This window comes from Convolutriloba macropyga, chromosome 8 (genome assembly GCF_964194025.1).
Source record: "Convolutriloba macropyga chromosome 8, txConMacr16.3, whole genome shotgun sequence".
Lineage (NCBI taxonomy): Eukaryota > Metazoa > Xenacoelomorpha > Acoela > Convolutidae > Convolutriloba > Convolutriloba macropyga.
Window position 1 is genome coordinate 62755944 of NC_134475.1, and position 21726 is coordinate 62777669.

Consider the following 21726-nt stretch of genomic DNA (forward strand, 5'->3'; position numbering starts at 1 on the left):
TTGTGGATCTGGGGCAAATGCGGTTCCTTTAATATCTGGTCACAAAAGTGTTGAATCTTTTCACTTATGCTATCTGCGAACAGTTTCGTGTAAGAAACTTTATTTTATAAGCTATCACTGTCAAAACATATTTGAAGCGCCACCACAGCTCAAATATTTCACCTTGAATAGGGATATCCCAATTTTACAAAGAATTTATCGGAGATGTAGTTTCAAAACAGCGAGATTGACAAACCATTTAAAAATTGAGTGTCAATAGAATCTACAGACATCCAAGAATTCAGGAACTTAGCTGGAACAGATCCATACGAAGATTACAGGTTTCGACCTGGTTGAGTTGCAGCTTCGAAAGTAAAAGAACTTCAAGTAAATTGACCTTTATCTCGACCTTTTATTTTTTAATCTCCTTTCGTAAATTTTCTCAGGCAAAAAATATTTTAATGTACCCAGCTGGTCTCGAGTATTATGCAAAACAGTGGAAGAAATGTCAATTGGGAAAATGAACAAAAAACCATCCAATCAGATGAAAAAATTAAAATAGAAGCACAAATTTGAGTACAGAATGGCAAAAAATTCAACGCTTTGGGTTATCCGAGTGTGAACGCAGCTTCAATCGATGGAGCTAGTATTGAAATAGGGGCAAACAGTACCAAACAATAATAACTATCAGTTTTTCCCTTCTTCCAGCCATGTGAAACAAAATGTTAAGAAAAACCTTAAAAAACCAAAGCAGAAAGAAAAAACTCGAAAAAAGAATAATGAAACAGAAACTGAAAGAATAAATATAAAACAGCCGAAATAGAAAAGACAAAAACTTTTCACTTCGTCCAAATTTTAACAGCTAACTTTTCTATAATCGACCACTTTCATGGCAGCAATTTTCCAACTACAAAAGCTTAAGAGACAAAAGGCTGTAACATTACTGCTTTTTTAATTGACTAATAAGAGCTCTTCAAGCATTCGGAAGTCATTAAAAAGGTCACAAAAACTATAAAAAATATAAAAACGTTTGGATAAACCCAAAATCATTCAATTGCCAAAAAAACTGTTATAGAAACAAGGAGGCTCGGTAATGTGCGTACGCACATGATGTTCCGACCCCGCTCATCCACATTCTTGACTTAATTGGCTACCAAATGATGAAGAGATCAAAAACATACATATCGTTCAAAAAACAACCAATGAAATACAATAATGCCACGCTAGACGGTCTCAATGCGACTGGTGAACACGTCGACAAAAAAGAGAAAAAATAGCAAAGAGGTTCAAAGTTAAAAAATACGTTTCTATTTTTGAAAACAATTAACTTCACAGTTAATAATGTCATTAGATATCACCTGAAATCACCGAATTTTTCATTTATATCTCCATAGGAAGCAATTGAGACATGCCATGATCCAATCTTCAATTGCGCAAAATTTTAAAGCCAATGGGACTTACGATTATTGTCATAAACCAAAAAGAAAACAAAATCCTATAAAAGGTACAAATATAAAAAATCTCAAACACTTTGCGAAGTCTCGTAGTAAAAGTAGTAGCAAAGCCGAGAAATGCAAATGAGTTGTGACTTGTGTTTACAGACACTCAGCTACAATTTGAACGAAAAGCTATTTCAAAAAATGCTGAAAAATATGTTTTTGGAAACAAAAAACCCCCAAAAAGGAACAGATTTAAGATTTCAACAAAAAGCAATAAATTAAGTTGCAACACCACAGGAAGCCAATTGGGCCTGTTAATAAAGAGAGCACGTCACGACCCGACAAAATAACAAACACATAACAAACAAACAAAGAAGCCAAAACTTCAAACATTTTTACGACATCACACTATTCTAGGCACTATGCTTCCAAGATGTTCACTTCAAAAATTTTAAAATTTCCCTCATCCTAACATCAACGACTCTTCCCTAAAAAGGACAAAGCACGATAAAAGTGGTTGAACCATCAAAAGTAATTGAGAAATCTAAGTAGTGAGATTGAGTTACATGGTGACCAAAGTGAAAGCAAAAAGAGAAAGTTGAAAAACTTTAAAAAATTTAATTTGAAAGTCATTAAAACAAACAGCCATAAACTGAAATTTTCAACTACTTGGAGTTATACGTCTCGGGGAGGGGATTGAGACCTATCGTTATCAAGTATATGGCGTACAACAACAAAAGGAAAGACAAACATAGAAAAAACAACGAAAAATCCACAAAATTTTGCGAGATAATTTGGTCTCAGCCCAAAAAGCATAAACTATTCAACAAAAAGAATTAACATATACAGATGAGCACTTTTCCAACGCAGTAAATTTTTCCTACTAAGCTTTCCTTCAATTAGCTTTGCCAAAAATGTAATAATTCTAGAAGGAAACAAAATGGACTCATAAAAAAATTTTAAACAAAATTTTTCAGTTTGTCATAAAAAATGCTTGTTTTGTAATTATCGAGTTTAAATTTGCAAAGAAACATGCAAAATTATGATCCAGAAGACTCTTAAAGCCAGCAGGATTACAACTAGCTCTTTTCTGAGCTTAGGAAGAATTCAACCGCCGTTTTAAGGTGACTACTTTCAGAATATTTAAAGCAAGTGGGCTAACAAAAGCAAATGTCCCATTTTTCTCGATAAAAACCTGATTTTGAAAAATTTAGCATAAATTCTAGCCAAAAAAATTGGATCGAACAACTCAACAACCCTCCTCTATCTTTAAAGATGTAATCAATAACAATACAGTTAACAATTCAACAAGTTCTGGCAAAATTGACGAAAAATTGGTCAAAATTACTGAAAATGTGAATAAAAACAGCAATTATTCACATAACTTTAAACCTCCATAACTCCCTATAAAAAAACGAAATTTCAAAAAATCTTTTTAATTCCATATTCTACGCTGGACTGACTTTCTAATGATACCACCCAAAATTTTCTACAATGATTATATCGATCGGCCAAAATTGACTGAACAAAAAAAACATAGCCGGTAGAATACCGGAAGCGACTCGAATCGTCGTGCATTGTAATCTCTAACCTAACCTTACCAAAATCAGAAAATCAAAATAGACAAAAAAAACAAAAGTAGCCCAACAAACCACTTTAAAGTGTTTTAAAAACGCCGACAATTTTTTAAGTGCGGGGGAGCTATGTGGGGTGGTTGGATAGATAAGTTGTGGAGGTGGGTGGTGCTGGGGGTAGTTAGGTGAAGGGAGGGGTTAGTTAGGGGTAGGTGGTGGGGTAAGTTGGGGCGGGGGAAGGTGGTGGTGGGGGGTAGGTAGGTGGGTAGATAGGTTGGGGAGGTGGTGGGTAGTGCTGGGGTAGTTAGGGGGGGGGGGGGGTAGGTGGGGGTAGCTAGGTAAAGGGAGGGGATAGGGGTAGGTAGGTGTTGGGGAGGCGGTTAGATAGGTGGTGGGGGGTTTGTGCGGTGTAGTTTAGATAATTAGGGTTGACTTATATAGGAACAAAAAATCGCAAAATGACCTCTTCACCTTAAACACTACCAGCAGTTCCGAATTACTATACATTACAAACGGAGCTACTGTTAAAGTCCAATGTTTGAAAACAGAAGTCAACAATCAAGAACGGAGGCAAATGCTCGAACAGAAAGAAGTCAAAATTCAAGTCATGAACACACTTGCTTTCTGCTTAAAAAAAACCTGTAGAATCTCAATACTCCTCTTCGAGTCGTAAAAACCTGTAGAATATCAATACTCCTCTTCGAGTCATAAAAACCCATTTGAGTATATAGTTCCTCCCTCCCCACTAAAGTGGGGGTCTGAATAAAAAAGCTATTTGTAATTTGCTGAACTTCATAGGCGCGTGAACTTTCATATGAAACACAAGGCCACATTTGAAACAAATGGAGGAACAAAATAATCGCTAAAGTATTACGGCGATTGAGTTAAACTACTTCAATTACCAGTGAGCGCGGTTTGGGTTTTGCAGAAGTATAGATATCGAACAAAAAATAACGTCGATTGAAAATAAATCAGCCGTCAACAAAAAATCAAAAAAATTACAAACAACAGAAAGCGCCGGAAATTATATTAGAGGGTGAATTTGCTGCATTTCTCTAAGTTCTTCTTGTTATGAAATTACTTTATATGAAGCGGTACAAAAGGTTGAAAAAGAAGCTATATGAAGAAATGAAAATTCTCAGAATTTCTTAATACAAACGCAGCAAAAACCCATCACGGTTGCATGAGGATAATTTTTGTTTCAAAAAGACATGACCGTTGAACAGGTTTTATTTTCTCTATTACATTGCTAGCCTCGGTCAAAAATTACTCACGAGCATAGAAGGCACTTGGAACAGTGATAGGAAAAACCAATTCGATATCCAGTTTTGTCCGTCAAGAAAAATATTTAAAAAATCATTAAAGGGATGCTCATGATAAGGTTTAGCGTACTTCGCACTAGATAAAAGCAAAAACGAGCCTCAAAACATAATGCACCGCAACGAATCATCTCGAGATCGTTTAGCTCTTGGTTGCCGACGTCCAGGATCAATTTGCTAACCAAAACCACGATGTTTTCAAAACCAGATAACTTTTCATGAGTTTTCTCCGAAGGAGTAGATTTAACATAGAAAAATAATGTCTCGATAGCTTTCCAACACTTTATATAATGCAGTATAACTTGATCAAGTATCAGGCAAAATGCTTACGTAACGGTGAATGTTTCCTGTTTTTGTCCCTTTTTGTACAAGGCGCAGGGCCAAATTTGTATAGTACTTTTGCTTTATTTCCAGGCAGAAGAAAGCTCCTACACTTTATATACACAATTTGCCCGCAGAAACTTCGAAACTCCACTCATGTGAACAAATAAAATTTATCAACAGGGCAAAACTTGAATTTCGAAAGTGCGTTTCATGAACTGAAAACAAAACTGTTATTTATAAGTATATGTAAAACGTCTGAATAACGTTTTGTATTTGTGGAAAATGGATTGCGGTATATTGATAGGAAGGAGTTTGAGGAAAGCGGGTTTTACAACCAAATCAATTTCTTATCTCTATGGCCAGTGGTAAAACCGTATACTAACCTACAACTCACGTAGCTAAGTTGTGCGAATACGGCAAACTTCAGGCGCAACTTTCGTGAATTAAATATCTATCTTATGGCTACAACTGGTTAAAGAATTACCATAACGAATTGAGGGCATAAAGTTCCGAAGAGTAACTGGGCAGAATTAAGCCTAGCAACTTATATTAACTAATCATAATATAAGTTAACTAATCATTATCGCAATAAAGAGTAAGGTAAGGAAGTAAAGATGGACAGAAGTGCATAAAAATTACTGATTGCTAGGCTTTAGGTATTATTGAAAAAGAAAAACATAAATGTCTTCTGAATTTTACAAAAAAGTATAGAAACTATTAAATTTTTCAGTTTGATTACAAAAAAAACTTTCATTTAAAACAAAAAAACTAAAAAAACTTCTGATGGCGCTTTCCGATAAATCGACGCAGACTAAATTTCAATTGTAATAAAAATCAGAAATAAACTCAATGTTTTTAAAAAAATCTGTCGTCGGTTCAATGCCCGCCATTAATAGCCAAACGATTTCCGAAAGAGTGATATAAAATAGTTTCAATTGAATATAACACTAGTTTTAGTATTTCCCCAAGTTAACTGGATTAATACGTGGGTTGTTTTCCACCCAATTCTCTTGTCTTCTCCCGTGAGAATGTGGGCGAAAAATTTGTCACGGATTTACTTCCAGACTGGTCAATACAAAATAGTTGCGCTGTTTTAAATATCGGAGTTAATCATAATATTGTAGCATTCCGTTCTGGTAAGCCGATAATATTACAGTGAGACGATAAATATTTATCGATTAGTATTGTTACCAAAAAAATCTTGTTAAAACTCAAATAATTGTGCATTATTTAAGTTAGAAAGTGAAATCCGAAAATATTTTTAGACAAAATAATTACAAAATCCGTTTTTACTTTTTTACTTTTTTTTATTAAGATATGCAAGCCCCATATCTTCGTTTCGAAGATTTGTTTTTTTTTTGGGTGGGGGCGTTAGGATGGAGGTGGGAGGGGTTACAGGGTTGAGCTTATGACATCTGGAAAAAAATAAAATCCAGAAACTTTTCTTTCTTGTAATTCGACTAAATTGACCGTCGCGTCATGCATCAAAAAATTACCAATTTACAATCTCTGGATCAACTGAATATCTGGCAAAACCCAAACCATTCACTTACTAGCCCAAATTTATTCCCTGGCTTTTCTTCCCAACAAAGTTTAGAAATATTGGAAGCCGTAAAATTGCCCGGGGCGCAAGTGAGCTGGGACGTTTTATGTAAACATTGAATTCCCAAAATAGCTTTCCAACGCAATTTGTGAAAAGACGACGTTTCGTCTTTGAATTTGATATTGGAGGAAGTGGCTGGCATATACACAAAGTGTATTATAAATTACATTTTGAGCTCTTTCTTCAAATTTTCCCCACTTTTTATGTTCTCTATAATTTTTACTAACAGTCGGTTCCAGTTTAATTGCATTAACAAATATTTAGCATCCGTTTAGGTAAGAGATTTTATCTTGGTTTGAATTTTCAATAGCTAGGCGAGTTAATTAAAAATAGCAAATTGCTATTTAGCATTAAAAACATTGAATTAGAGTAGAAGTAAACAATTTATAAATTTAACACAAAAATAGTACAATTTTTAAACAACTATATTGAATTATAAGCTATAAAAATCTATAAAATATACCTAAACCGATAACTAAAACTTGATAAAAATTTCCGTTGCGACAACCTTTCGGGAAACATTAAAAACAGCTTTATTTCGCTTTATTTTATTTCCTTTTATACAAGATCCTCAATAAAATTGGCTGCAAGGACATCGATTTGAAAAATCCGATCTCATACATTTAACCGCTGTGTTACTAATACAGAATTATTTGACCTTTCGTCCTCTGATTACGACTGAACGACACAGACAGCCATCATGGGAGACGTAGAGGTGAACAGGTCACCGACCGAGTGTCCTCTGTGCTATGAAAACTACACACACGAGGGTCCCAATCAGCCCCGAATGATAATCCCATGCGGTCACACAGTGTGCTTCACATGCATTAACCGACTGGCCGGACAACCTGTCATGGTTTGCCCAATTTGCAGAAAAAAGTGCCCCTCAAGGTAAGACTAAATCACTTAGCTAAAATTAAGGCGATTAGGTACTTAAACTTTATTATCGCTGAAAAAATTTTGGTGCCTCAAAGAAACTTTTCAATGTGCGTTTGATGTTTGACTTCAATTTGCTTTGTTTTGGAATTTCAAAGATCTTATCATGCAAGATCTTACCTTAAAATTTTTGAAACAGAAAATAGTTCTTCGATTTCATAACGAACAAAAACGCTCAATAGCTGTCTTTGCAAACCAATCTTTTGTCACTATTTTCCGCTGAAAACTGTTTCGATAAGCCAAAATATTGATAAATCGAATTTTGTAATTAATTGTTCTCAAGAGAAGTTTGTAGCAATTATATTAGTTATGCGCTTTTTAACTTTTCGTCATCAAAAACGGGATAAACAGGTAAAAACCAAGCCATAGGGCATTAAGTGGCTGAGCAGCTTTCTTAGAGCCTTACGCTTTAATAGTCTCTGAAAATTGGATTTGCCGAAACTGTTTTAAAAGGAGACAATTTCATGTAGTGAAGCCGGTTTCTAATCTTAAAAATTGGACCCCCTCCCCACACACATGCACACCTTCCCTCCGCCCTCCTTCACCTGGCGATTTGGACTTTGGACCACCTCTTGTCAGCCCCCCCCCCCCATGTGATCATCTAAGACCCAGATGACTACTATTGAAGCCAACCACTCGATAACGCCTGTCGCTTGAGAGCAATTCGCCCGACGTTAGCCCTTTATGTTTGATTTCTTGAGAATTAATTTATAAAACGAACTTCTGAGCAGAGATATATGTAAAAACTAATCTGCATATTTTCGTTTTAATCCGCAATTAGTAATCCAAGGAACTTTTATGCAATTATTAACCAAAAAGGTTTTCTTTCGTATCTTCCAAATTAATGTGTTGTCAATATGCATCGCGCTATAAAGTTTAATTTCGAGTATAATATATATATATATATAAATATATATATATATATATATATATATATATATATATATACTCGCTAAAAGCCGATACTTTATGTCATGTTTAAAATGATCTCCCGTATGCAACAGATAAAGAATCTGAAACACTATGCATAAAAAGGAAACATAACCGACTAACGTCGGGCGAATTGCTCTCAAACGACCGTCGAGTAGTATTACCCAGCTGTGGCTCAGTAATGCATCAGCTAGGTGTGAACGGAGTGATGGGGGGTAGGGTTGTGGGCGAGCTGGACGAGAGGGTGGTCCAATTCACTGGGTTAGAGGAGGGTGGACGGGGGTTGGGGCGAGGGCGGGGTGACTGAGGGAGGTGACAGAGGGGATCTAACTATTAGGACTAAGAACCGCCCTTCACATCATGAAATTGTCTCCTCAAAACAGTTTCGGTGAATCGCATGCTTAGAGAATAGTAAGGCGTACGGCTCTAAGCGAGCTGATCGGCCACCTAATGTTCTCCAAGCGCTAACTGTTTATCCCATTTTTGAGGACGAAAAGTCAAATGGGTCCGACGAAACATTGGTCAAGCAAAAAATCGCATTAAAAAAGACCACAGGACTGATATAATTTGCAAACTTTCTAAACCGACTAACGTCGAACGAATTGCTCTCGAACGACTGGCGAGGAAAACAATTTCGAGGGGTGCAAATGCAAGATAAACTTTTATGATGCAAAAACTTCTAAACCTGGTGGGGTTCGAACCCGCAAATTTTTCGCGCAACCAAGTCACTCAAGAAGTGAAATCGAAAGAATGTTCTGAAAGAAAACGACTGCCAAGCAAAAATTTTGCAAAAAAGGCATACACACTTACGATAATTGCTTCAAACTTCGTTCGAGAGCAATTAAAAAGAGTGAAATTTTGCCACAACTTAGTAATATTCTTTCCAAAAGAGAAGAGAAAAAATCTGGTTCAGGGAAAGTAGCGGTAGTAGCGAAACTAAAAGATGAGCTATTACAGCACAAGCAGGTAGGTCTCTACATATAGCGCTTATTACACCTAAATGCAGCCTAAATTTAGCTCGCTTAACTCTTTTTAACCCGCTATTTGGATAGTCAATTGGACGCTTTCACTGATAAACACTCAACGCCTATTTAGTAGTTTTAGAATAAACCATGCTATGAGGTAGAGCAAAATTTCACCCCTGTTTCTATTAATTGCCAATATCAAGACAGCTTTGTTGCCCTGTAAATGACTAAGAATCGTTATCTTTTTCATAAAGCAAAGCTCAGTGAGCAACCTATAATCTGCTGATCAAGTTGTCTACAGTTTAAGCTGAACTGTTTGATTGCCAAACTTTTTACGATTTAGCTTATTTATTGATTTCAGCAAAAACATCAAGAAGTTCCCAAACCAAAACAACACAATATTCACAAATTGTCACATTTTTCCCTCTTTTCTTTAAAAAAAAGTTTCATTAATTTCTTCTGCAATATGAAAAAGGGGAAAAGAGAATGGAAAAAGTGACGCAAAGCTACATACAAGAAAATCGGAGTGAAAAATTGATTCATATTTAGTGAACAATCACTTGATCAACTAATTTCTCGCCACATTGGCTGGACCCACAGAGAAGCTCGAAGTAAATGGGCCAAAACCTGATTACCAAAATTTTGATCAAACACAGTAACAAATTCAGCTCAAAATTACGTCCAAGCACCTGAAAAGGTCGCCAAAACCACTAAAAAAAAAACAAATCAAAAATTCCAAATACCATAAAATTTTAGGAAGGATAAAAAACTTTTAACGAGGTCGTAAAAAATCTCAGAGAGAGAGAGAGAGAGAGAGAGAGAGAGAGAGAGAGAGAGAGAGAGAGAGAGAGAGAGAGAGAGATAGAGAGAGAAAGAATACGCTTGATGCGGACAACTGACGGCCACTGAACCAATTATATCCACTGAACCGATTTATATAAACAATATACATTTTCACCTAATAAAATCCTGTAAAACTTAAGTGCTAAGACTAAGTGGATTATATCGATCATGAGTTGAGAAATTGCGTCACAGTAACACGTCAGAAGTATCAAGCAGAAAAAAATGGTCATAAGCTAAGCACGCAAAGGGTCTAAAATTCTGCCTCATAGGGCAAAAAATCTAAAAAGGCGACTCGCATGATTCTATACGTGATACAGAGTGTTACCAGATTCTTAATTGGCGGCATGAAAAGCATCACATGACTGCATTGGGTAGATTGTCAGACAAATGTTAGCATTCATGCATTATTTTTTGTTTCTACAGCTTGCAAGGAAACTATTTTTGGCGACGATAAGATTAGTCCTCTGAAGATTCAAAATTATTTTGACATTACATTGACTCCGCTTAATCAGTTCCTCTAGTCTCTTTCGCTTTTGACAGACTATGAAGAACTCAACAGCGCCCGGGAGCATGTATGTTTTTCAAGAGAAAATGCTTTGTTGGAACATCCCGAAAAAGTCCTTAGTGGCTTGCCTTGTTCCCTAAAAAGATGAAAAGATTAATCACAGTCTTCTGGTATAAAAATACTTATTAAAAAAACTATTTCATCTTGATGATATTTGTATCAGAGTTGTTCTTAGACTGAAACTACTAGGAACTACAATATCACTTGGATTTCTCTCAAAATCTCTTAAAATGAAAATGACTGTACCTATATGAAATATTTCGTTTCCATAAGTAATTTTTAAAATTTTACCAGAAGCCGAACAAAAATATTGTAGTAAATATAGTAGACAAAATGGCATGCAGGATTAGATATTGGCCTTTACATAAACTGCGCTCTTTAAAGAGAAAAAATTATCTCTAATTAAGGTGCCCCTTTAAAATTGGAGAAACGATTTAAGTTTTTTTCTGCCTGTTACAACTGCTCAATGATGTCACAGCGAAAAGCTGAAAACATTTTTTAACGTTTGATGTTTTCTCAGTTCTTTTCAAAAACAAGAAACAATTCTCTTTAAGAATCGCAATTATTTTACATATAAATTTTTATTAGCCATTTTCCACTTTCGGGTTTGTAATAATATTGTCTAACTTGTCACCGTACAGAAATTGAATTCAACTGTTTCCCAGGTTAAAAAAGGAAGCGATAATTACAAGTATTTCTTTACATTTTAGTATTATCTCATCACTTTTCCCCAGCCTATTAATGATTGCATTTCATGTCATGAATTATAGCAAATGTTAATCTCATTGCACAAAAAACTGTTTATCGCCGTTTTCGAGGTAGAAATGTGCAAACATGTGAAACAGCAGTTCCCTCTAGTAGGGATTTGCAGATATTTTTTGGAATTTTGCGGAGATCATTTAAATTCCAGGCTATCTTAAAGAAATGTTTTAACAGAGGTAATTCTAGTGTAGTTAATCCCGAGACGTAAATACTCCCAAAAAAGCAAACAAGGCTGTCAGATTGCCAGAAAATAGCCGCAATAGCTTCGTAGAACTGCAGTCTCAAAAAAAGTGAAAAAGACAGGCCAAAAAAATTCGTCTTTTCATTGAAGGCTGATATGTTATATTTTGATTAAAAATCTGTATGTTTTTGTTGCCTCTGTTAGCTGCTCTCAAATAACCTTCAATTAGAGCGACACATCCATTTGACCTTATCTCTTTGAATTAAAGTAAATAAAAGTCAATTTCAAAGTGAGGAAGTCATTTTTAATTTAATCGAGCGAATGAACAAAAACTCGCTCCAATAAGAGCGAAAAAGGACGTCACGCACGCACTTCATTTGAAATTGCATGAAAGAATGAACAAAAAGCAGATTTGCAGTGGTTGTGACGTCATATGGTCGTAACAAAAATCGCGAAATAAAAAAACCAAGAGAAGGCCAATAATAGCCCCAGCTCACGTTGTGCGGCTATTCAAAACTACCTTATCAAAAAATTTAATTACATTTTATATTTTCTGTAAAAAACATGGAAACATAAAACATTTAAAACCCTGACACATATCTGTGAACATGGTTTTAATATGGCTGACAGTTTTAAAATTCCTTATCGATTCAGAAGTTAAAATTTCACTTTGAAATTTTTGATGAGAACATCCACTTCTACGTCAACTTAATTTTACACGCCAACTGATCAATCTAATGGGTACGAAAGATGCTCAGAGCTTCGTCGTTATGAAAACAATTAATTTCCAAAGCCTTTAAGCGCTAAAACGTCTGAAAAAAGAATATTTTCACCTCTGACATATATCTCACGGGCCCGTTTTGGGTTAAATGAATCATGTTTCAGTTTTCGTATGCTTTTCAAAAACGCATACGATAAAATATGAGTATGCTCGCATTTTATGCCATTTTTTTACTAATATAAGGTCAAATTTTTAGTTAAGTAATTTAATGATTTTAAAATTTTATATTATGTTATATTCTTAACTTTACATTGCCTCTTTTACCATTTGCATTTTATTCTTATGTGTATCAGAGGAAATTAACAATGTTCTTTTTTTAAATAAACACCAAACTAATGACAATGATGAAAATATATTGATTTAAGGTGTAAAAAAGAACCAACGTGTTAAAAAAAACCACAACTTCACCAAAAATAGGCAAAATGATCAAGAATTTGGCTAAAATAGCCTAACTGCGCCAACATTAATGATTCAGAATTTTTATTCAGAATGATTTTCAGAATTTTTTCTGTAGTCAAATTTTAGGCGCAAAAAGCTTTGAAAGCATACCACTTATATTGGTCTTACCACTAAAAAGTAGAAAATAGTCTGAACAAAAAGAGCTACCATATAGCTCTGATTTTTCTCATAAAATATGGGAACAACAACTCAATGAGTGCCTAATAGAAAGTTCGTCACTAAAATTAGCAAAACATTCTATTTAAAAACCAGACTAAAGATGCGCTGGGGCTAGTGAAAACATCGTCGCTAAATTTCGAACAGAAGTAGCATGAAAAGGAACTTCATAGCAGAAATATAGCTCTCGATCAGTTGGAGCCTTCGTGTTCATAAACTGCTGTGGCCCAATAAGGGAGGACAATATGACAAACATTTTTCCTTTTTGAAAACAATAAGCAGGAGTCGTATTGAAAAAGCTACATTAAAAATAAAAAAAATAACCGACTAACGTCGGAAGAATTGCTCACAAACGACCAGTGGGAGCTCGAATCTATTACAGCCTGCTTCAGTCGGGCTGGGGGGAGGGTTAACTTGAATGAAATAGAAATTTAGATCACGCAAAATGAAAAAGCGGCGATAAAGTCACTCGAAAAGTCAAAACGGTCAAGCAAAAATTTTGAATAAAAAAGGACTGACATGTGTACAATAATTGCTTCAAACTTTGTTTGAGAGCAATTAGCAAGGGAAACAAGAGAAAAAAGAGACGTAAAATTACATTCACAGCTAAAAGAACGTGGCAGATCAAATTAATTATCTTCTTTCGTAAATTGGAATACGTAGTCAAATATTTTTCATGCAATTTGCATTGTTAAGTAGAAGGTAAATGAAGGGTAGAAAAATAACCAAAATGCATACGAATCAACTGTAAAAAAAGCTGCAGCTCAACTTCAATCAGTGCGCTTTTTGAAACTGATCAATCACAATCAGAATTAGTCTAGCATGATAACAGTACCTAATTTACAGGTCAGGTTTAAGGCTACAGTCTATAGTCATTAAAGCCAAGATTGCAAAAAATACATAATAGAACAAAGACTCGGAGTTGTTTTTCTGTTTTGTTCAGGTTGATAAACGAGGGCGGATTCCCCATCAACTACCTGGCCATCACTCTGCTGGAGAACCAGAAGAAGAGTGGAGGGGGAAGTGGGGGAGGGGGAGGAGGTCATCACAGTGCCAATGAGGACTCCACTGCCAGCAGGTGCTCCAGCAACTCAGACGTTGCAACCAAATCCCCAAAGCTATCCAGGTAGATAATTAGAACTAAAGATTACTAGCTAATAGTAAAACTAATAATTGACATCCTGAAATTAGCCGAGTTGGCGCAACGTTTTGAAACCTAAACTAAAGATCCATTAAAATAATTATTGTTCCTAAATCATAGCATTACACTATATTTTGCCGCGTCAACAGTGCTCAGCAAAATATTTGGCTGATTAAATTGGCGATATAAAGAGCGCTTTCAGTTTATTTAAAACTCATTGATTAAAAACACTAGGTTGAACAGCTGATGTATTCTATTACTTACTAGAAACTGTTAACTATATGGAAAATGTAGCACGAATAACAGCGAGGGATCATTTTGAATGAAACAATGACAACATGTTTGTACATGTTGTGCGTAGAGCTAAGAGCATGAACAAAGGAGGGGGAGGAGGGGGAGACGCGAAGGGTGGGAATGTGTGCAGTGAGTGCAAGAAGACAACAGACAGACTGAGCTACTGTTTCCACTGTGCAAGTGCAGTGTGTGAAGACTGCAGGAGTCAACATACCGAAGGAGTGGTCAAGGATCTCGAGAGACAGAGCAACACACTCCAAGGTAAACTGCAGATCTCATCAACAACTGGAATCTATTCTGTTTTGCCCCCCCCCCCCCCGTCCCCTTAGTGGGCTTATATTTTTTACGCCCCCAGGCGCACGTGCTATTTTTTTTACATAGTAACGTGCTATATAACAACATATAACTTGTAACTGGGGGTGTAAAAAACACTGGGGGTCGAAACCGAATAGATCCAACAACTGTATCAATTTTGCAAATACAGATAAGTAGTTTTCGTGGACGTCATTAATCAGGTACAATTCAATCTTATAGCGTTATATCAGGTCTGAAAGTGGTTGTACTGCCCTGTGAAAAAAGGATTTGCTATTGTTCTCTCTCAAAAACCTACATATAATGCAGATCAAGAGAGTACACAGGGAGATCTTTATGAATGTCATATAAAAATATACAAAAAATATATTAAAATATATTTTTTTAATTTTTGAGTTTTTTTGCATTTATGTTTTTAATATTTCGTGAATAGCCACGGGTAGGACAAGGAGGATCGAATGATCTCATTACCTATCCTTTCCGAGTCTTTTTAAACTTGTGCTGTGCATTTATTGAGATTCTGATAAATAAATTCCATTTCTTTCTTTCTTTCATCAACGAGTTACTACAATGCCCTCATTCAGCTGAGATTAGCTGATAAGCTCATTAAAAGAGGTCTTAGCAGCTAGCGCAAAAATCTATGCCCATTTCTATTGGATATTGCTTAAAAACATTATAACGAGATCCAAAGATATTAGACAGACAGGAACACACTGAACCATACACAAAAGATCAGGTCGAATCTACGATTATTGAAAATATGATAGCTTTAAATCGACTCCGGGAACACAAATAAATGGTTGATTCAACGAAATTTACCAAACACTATTATTAGTTCGGCTTGTTCCGATATATATGGTAACGCGTATACCTCTTTTACCAACATGAAAATAAAATTTTGTCAGGATGAATTGACAATGTCACTGCAAATATTGTGACATTAGACTTTCTTCATTATACCATCAGTGAGTATTAGAGTTTTAAAAAAAGAAACCAATTGCGGCGTACTTTCCATTCAATTTATAGTTCAAAAAATAACCGCTAATTGAGTTGGTCTGCTTGAAAATGTAATTTTGAGCAATTTGGATCCGATTTCGACTTTGATAACAGACACTTATCTGTATTGTGTGTTGTAGATCAGAAGCGACTGATGGTGAAGAAGATAGAAGTGTTGCAGAGAATGATCTCTACCCTGGATGACAACTGCCACGAGACTGAGAACGACATTGACGACAACTTCACAATCATACAGCACGAGGTATAGACCTCACTCATTCTAACTCACTCCCCATAACAAAAAATACACTAAGCCCACTAACGTCTCACGAATTGCTGGAAACTTTCATCGTGCAAAACCTAAATGGGGAGGGGTCCGATCCCGCGACCTCTCGGATCAGTGTCGTCGTTGACAGTAACTACTGGGCTACATGGGCTATGTTCTATGTACACACTTAATTTCTGAAGGCGCGCAGATCAAATCACTCAAAAATCAAAATGTCCGAGGTCAAAAAATCACTAAACAATGTTCTAGAAGAGAACAGTTAAGCAAAAATTTTGCATTATAAAAGACACACTTCGTTCGAGAAAATTTAAACATAACTGGCAGATTGCCGGAAAACAGCCGCCGTTGACGTGCTTGATGCACACCGGGATTGAAACAGAAAAATAAAAGAAGCGACAAATTGACTGATTTTTTTTTCGGTGTCAAAAAGTGTTCTAATTTGGCGTGCAGCTTCAGTTATATTCTAAAACTATACTTCAATCAGCTTCTAAACTGAAGGCTAATAAGCTTAATACCAATATCAGCTAGCAAACAGTCTAATGAACTTTGATAACCTAAATCTCAATGACTTAATGACTGGGCTTTATCGGTTTATTCCGTCTCTTTTGATCTTTTGACTTTGACAATATTCACCATATTGCGTAATTCAATGCATGAAAGAAATTAAAATCCATTCAGTTGAAACGGTGAGTGAAGCAGGTCAGAAGTCCAACGTAAAAAAACGTGACTTACGTAAAAAAAAAACGTGATCAAAAAGTAAAGCGAATTAAAAAACAAAGCAGGACAAGTCCTGACGTACAATTCAGAGATTTTTCATTGACTAAACAAAAAACTAGACCAAGAACGGACTATGAGTGAATTGGGAAAACTGTTTCCAAAAAAATCAGATTAAAAAAAACAAAGTCAATGTCAAAATGCCACATGTGAACAAAAATCCAATAGAGAGAAACTGAAACTTGGTTCAAAGAAAAAACTAGGTGTAGAATGAACCATTCATGGCTTGTGGACATTACTTAAAAAAACACCATCCAAGAAATCGAAAAAACAGTAAAAATAAAAGTAATTGATGCATCTGGACAAAAAACCACTAGCAAGAACGCGAAAATTTGTTCAGACACTCTAATTTTTCTAACTCTAATTTTAAAATTACGTTTTCTCACTCTAATTTAAACATTAGAGCAAAATATTATCAAACCGCAAAACCACTCGCTTTTTTCGCTCCTTTTCCTGTTTCAGCGTTACCAAAATCACTACTCCAATTTGTTTGACTTCAAAAAAAAAATGAAAATGTAAGCACATATCTTAAAAAACACAGCCTGAAAAATTGCGGAAACGACTCGAAGTGATATCCACCGAGAGAACTGGTTTTTAAATAACTAATGTCTCCATGGAGAACGCAACAATGCAGAGAAATTAAAAATCTTAACTCAAACAACAAAAGTTTCGGCAAAAAAGATCGACATAAAAATCTAGGAAAAATAAATTTATTTTTCATGGACCACAAGTACACATACAAACGAAAAACAATGTTTCAAGCAATGAAAAATAGTTACCCAACCACAAAATATCAGCCAAGCCTTAATGAGCTCACAAGCATCTCTATTTTTGAAGAGAAAGAAAAAAAGAAATCTTTAAATTTCTCAATTTTTTTTGTCAAATTGCCAAAGAGAAAACTTTGTAGCAATAGAAACTTATACACTTTGTAGTTAAAAGATTCTACAGTCATGAGGTTTTATTTCAATTACCAAAAAGTTCAACAAAACAATACAATGAGCCAAAAGTAGAAAGACTTGAAAATCAGCAAATTAGTTGAAAAACTTGCAAATTAATCGCCAAGAAGACAAGGAAACAAGATATACAGTTAAAAAAGGTTTAGCATCAAAACTAACACTCCAACCCCATACTATTCGTATAAAGTAATTATCAGTCCAAACGTTTCAGCGGCATTTCAAGAAAATTCTCAGTGCAACACTACGTCAAATAAAGTCAATTGCAAACAAAAAAATCATAGAAAACGGCCGAAATCATTATTTTTTAACATTTAACAACTGATAAAAGCATAGCTGATAAGAGCTATAGGTCTCATGAAACCGATAAACTGATACATGCTAGAGAAAGGAGAATACAGCAGAAACCAAATATGAAAAAACAAAAAAACAATCTTGATTTTTGAACGTTAAAAATCAAATTGAAAAAAAAATGAAGTAGAAAAACCATTACAAATCCTTATTTAGCGTAAAATTATAAAGCTAACCTCCTCTATAGAAGAAAATGTTAAAACACAGATCATATTGAACGCCAAAAATCATTATGGTATTAGTAAAAGAAAATTAGGATCCATGACAGTGCACAAAATGATTTTTTTAAGTAAATAAATAAACCAAAAAACAGAGAAAATAGAACAAAAAAACTGGCAAAATTGGGCAAGCATGTTTACAAATCTAGAAAACAAAAATACTAGATTTGTTATAAAGATGCATCCAATGCATGAAAAATTTGAGTTAAATTGGCATATGTAGTAATTTTTGAAAAAAATTGCTTTAAGATCCAAAATTGAAATTAATTTTAAAAAAGCAAAACTGAATTAAAAAATGGGGAAATATATGCTCATTTAGAATTTAAAACGCATTATCAGACTCTCAGAAACACTGGGGAATCAATTTCAGAGGTTCAAATACTAATACAGCTTCTATTAAAATTTATTACTACAAAACACTTAAATTATAAGCAAAAAATTGGTCGAATTGGACGGAAAAACGGTTATCTTTATGCGGCATTCTGTCAAAAAAAAACACCTTTCAAAGTCAAAAAGTCATTCACTGAGGGAAGCACATGATCAAAAAACTTCTCTCGCTCAGAAAAAATTAGTTCACACGGCAATTTTACTCTTTTCGCTTTCGGGTCAAAACGCCGTCTAAACGAATAGTACTTCCGGTAAAAAAACCTCAAGAAAACAATACTCTTCGAGTCGTTAAAAAAAGACAGCGTCCCAATACAATTCAATTTTTTTGAATTGTATAAAAAGGAGAGCGCCTAAATAATAGCCGTTTGAGAGGCTGACGGCGTCTATTAATGAGTAATATCAAGTATTTTCAACTAGCCAAACCAGGGCACAGTTTTGAAAAGAACTCCTATTTGTCAGTTATCTGTTCGCATTATTGGTAGTTGATCCACCAAAAAGTCTTGAGCTTTATTTTGCAATTAGTCAGTAAACTGAACAAAATATTTCTGCGCAATCTGTAGTAATTTCAAGTTCATAAGGCAAGAGAGATTTCAGCTACGCTTTTCTCAAACAGAAATCTAACTGATAAAAGTTCGAAAATGCATGGTTCTTTTCAAACTTGAACTTTCTAAACGGAATCTAAACTTACGCATGGCTCATGTCTAATCAGTTAGAATTAATACATGTCTAAGAAAATGAAAGTTCACCGATCAAATTTTCACTATCAAAGGGCAAATCGAAAAATAAAAGCACGAAGTAACTGATTGCTCTCTTAAGGTGTCAGAGGCGAAGGGTCGCTTGGTGGACTCTCTGAACCAGAAGTACACGAAGGAGAAACAGAGGTTGCAGACCCACTGTGAGACCCTAACAGAGGCACTGGAGAAGGCGGGGTCAACTGAACTGCCAGAGACTATGGACAAAAATGTCAAGGACATCACAGGTATCATTTTAAAATCGGCCTTAATTGATATCGACAGAATTTAGTACCAATTAATATTAACAATAAATAATGATTTACTATTCAAAAACCAAACCACACAACCCTAATATGAACCACCACAGTTAAATATAATAAAGGCAGCAAAAGCTCGCTCGCCCACCGTGCAATATTTCTATTATAATTACTCATCGGGAAATAAGTCGACAAAATCAAAACATGGCTTGCAGGATAAAATAGCCCCAATAGCTTTGTAGACCTACAGTCTCAAAAAACACCGTCAAGACAGACAATATAAGTTATTGCTGCATCTATTAGCTGCCCACATTCACTTGTGTGCAGCATTTACTTGACCTTATCTCATTGAATTAAAGTTAAAAAAGAGTCATTTCAAAGTGAGAAGTCATTTTTGAGAATGAGTTAAGTCGCGTGTGACCAAAAACTGTATCACGCGAATCAACAAAAAAAAACTCGCTCCACTAAGGGTGAAAAATCACACTACGCGTGCACTTCAGTTGAAATTGCATGAACGAATGAACAAAAAGCACACTTAAAGTTGTTACGTCATAAGGTCGTAACAAAAATCTTGACGAAACAAAAAACATAGCCGAAAAATTCCGGAAACTACTAGAAGTCTTATCCCCCGTAAGAACTGGCTTTTGAAATAGCTAATATCGCGTTGCAGAACGCATCAAGACAGAAAGCAACAGACAAAAAAAATTCGCCAGAAAAAAGTAACATGAAAAATTAGGAAAATTCATTTTATTTTTCATGTAGTACAAGTAAACATACAAATTAAAACCGTTGTTTCATACAATAAAAACTAGTAAACCAACAACAAAATATCAGTCAAGCTTTAATGAGCTGTCAAACATCTCTATTTTCGAAGAAAGAAATGAGAGCAAAATGTTGTCATCTAGACAACTTTGCAGCAAGAAACTTGCTCCTTTATCGTAAACAGAGCCTACAAGCATGACGCTTAATTCAATTACCAATAAACCCAAGAACAAAATACAATGGCCCAAAAATTGCATTAGGAGAAAAATCAGCAAATAATTGAAACATTCAAGATAATAAAAACAGAATAAACGGAATATAATTCAAGGGCCAAAAACTTGGTTAAAATCAAAACTAAGAACCCAATAAAACTCGTAGAAAGTAATTATCAGTCAAAAGGTTTAACGGCGTTCCAAGCAAATTCTCATTGCCGTACTAGGTCAAATGAGCAACAAAATCAGAATCTAAGAAAAAGACCAAAATTATTTTTCAACAACTGATAAAAGCAGAGCTGATTGGAACTATAAGCCTCATGACAATGAAAAACTGAGAAATGCTAGAATGCGGAGAACAAGGACAGAAAAAAACTTTCTCAAAATTGCACTCATATAAAAAAATCTTTCAATTATTAGTAGAATAAAATTAGGATCCCTGACAGTGAAAAAGACTCGAGTAGTTTAATCCAAAACAAAACAGAAACAAAAACTGCCAAAATCAGGCAATCATGTGTACAATTCTGTAAAACAAAAATCCCTCACGTTATAAAGAGGCATTCTATGAATGGAATATGAAAGATAAATCGCCATATCCAGATCAACTGATTTTTGAAAAAAAATCGCTTTAAGATACAAAAAAGAAATTAATCTAAAAAAGCCAAAAAATTGTGAAATATGTGCTCATTTAGAATTTAAAACGCATTATTAGACTCTCAAAAACACTGTGATATCAATTTCAGAGTTTCACATATCAATACAGCTTCTACTAAAACTGGGCCAATTGGACGAAAAAACGGCTAAACATGATTATCTATACGCGGCATTCTGTCAAAAACTCTTCAAATCAAAAGTCATTCACTGATCGTTGGGCATGATAAAAAAACTTATCTGGATGAAAACATTAGTTCTCAAGGCAATTTTACTGTCTTTCGCTCTTAGGTCGAAACGCAGTCTGAACGAATAGAACTTCCGGGTAAAAAAAACTTAAGGAAACCAATACTCCTCTTCGAGTCGTAAAAAAACCAAGAGAAGGCCAATAATAACCACAGCTACCGCTTCGCGGCTATTAAAATGACATTCTTATTTAGAAAAATGAACAATTAGATCGTCCTTCAACTGAACAATTTACAGTAGTTGTTTCCTTTAGAAGTGCAAAAAACTTTGGGCATTAACACAAAGCGTGAGATTTGCACTTCGTTAGTAAAACATAACAAAAAGTAGTCGTCGATA

At 35.0% G+C, this 21726-nt stretch overlaps 2 protein-coding genes across 3 annotated transcripts in view; both read left to right on the forward strand.

Moving 5' to 3' along the window:
• Window positions 1–21726, forward strand: part of LOC142344913 (26S proteasome non-ATPase regulatory subunit 1-like) — a 628982-nt gene that overhangs the window by 163634 nt on the left and 443622 nt on the right. The window lies entirely within an intron of this gene.
• The window catches only part of LOC142344907 (uncharacterized), an 84372-nt gene continuing 68883 nt past the window's right edge, over window positions 6238–21726 (forward strand). The window contains exons 1-5 of one of the 2 annotated variants that reach the window (XM_075396963.1): window positions 6238–7129; window positions 13760–13942; window positions 14319–14512; window positions 15700–15821; window positions 19345–19507. In XM_075396963.1, the coding sequence (XP_075253078.1) occupies window positions 6939–7129; window positions 13760–13942; window positions 14319–14512; window positions 15700–15821; window positions 19345–19507 (853 nt within the window). In that variant the 5' untranslated portion in view covers window positions 6238–6938. The remainder of the gene's footprint in view (window positions 7130–13759; window positions 13943–14318; window positions 14513–15699; window positions 15822–19344; window positions 19508–21726) is intronic. The other variant, XM_075396964.1, reaches the window with a different exon arrangement.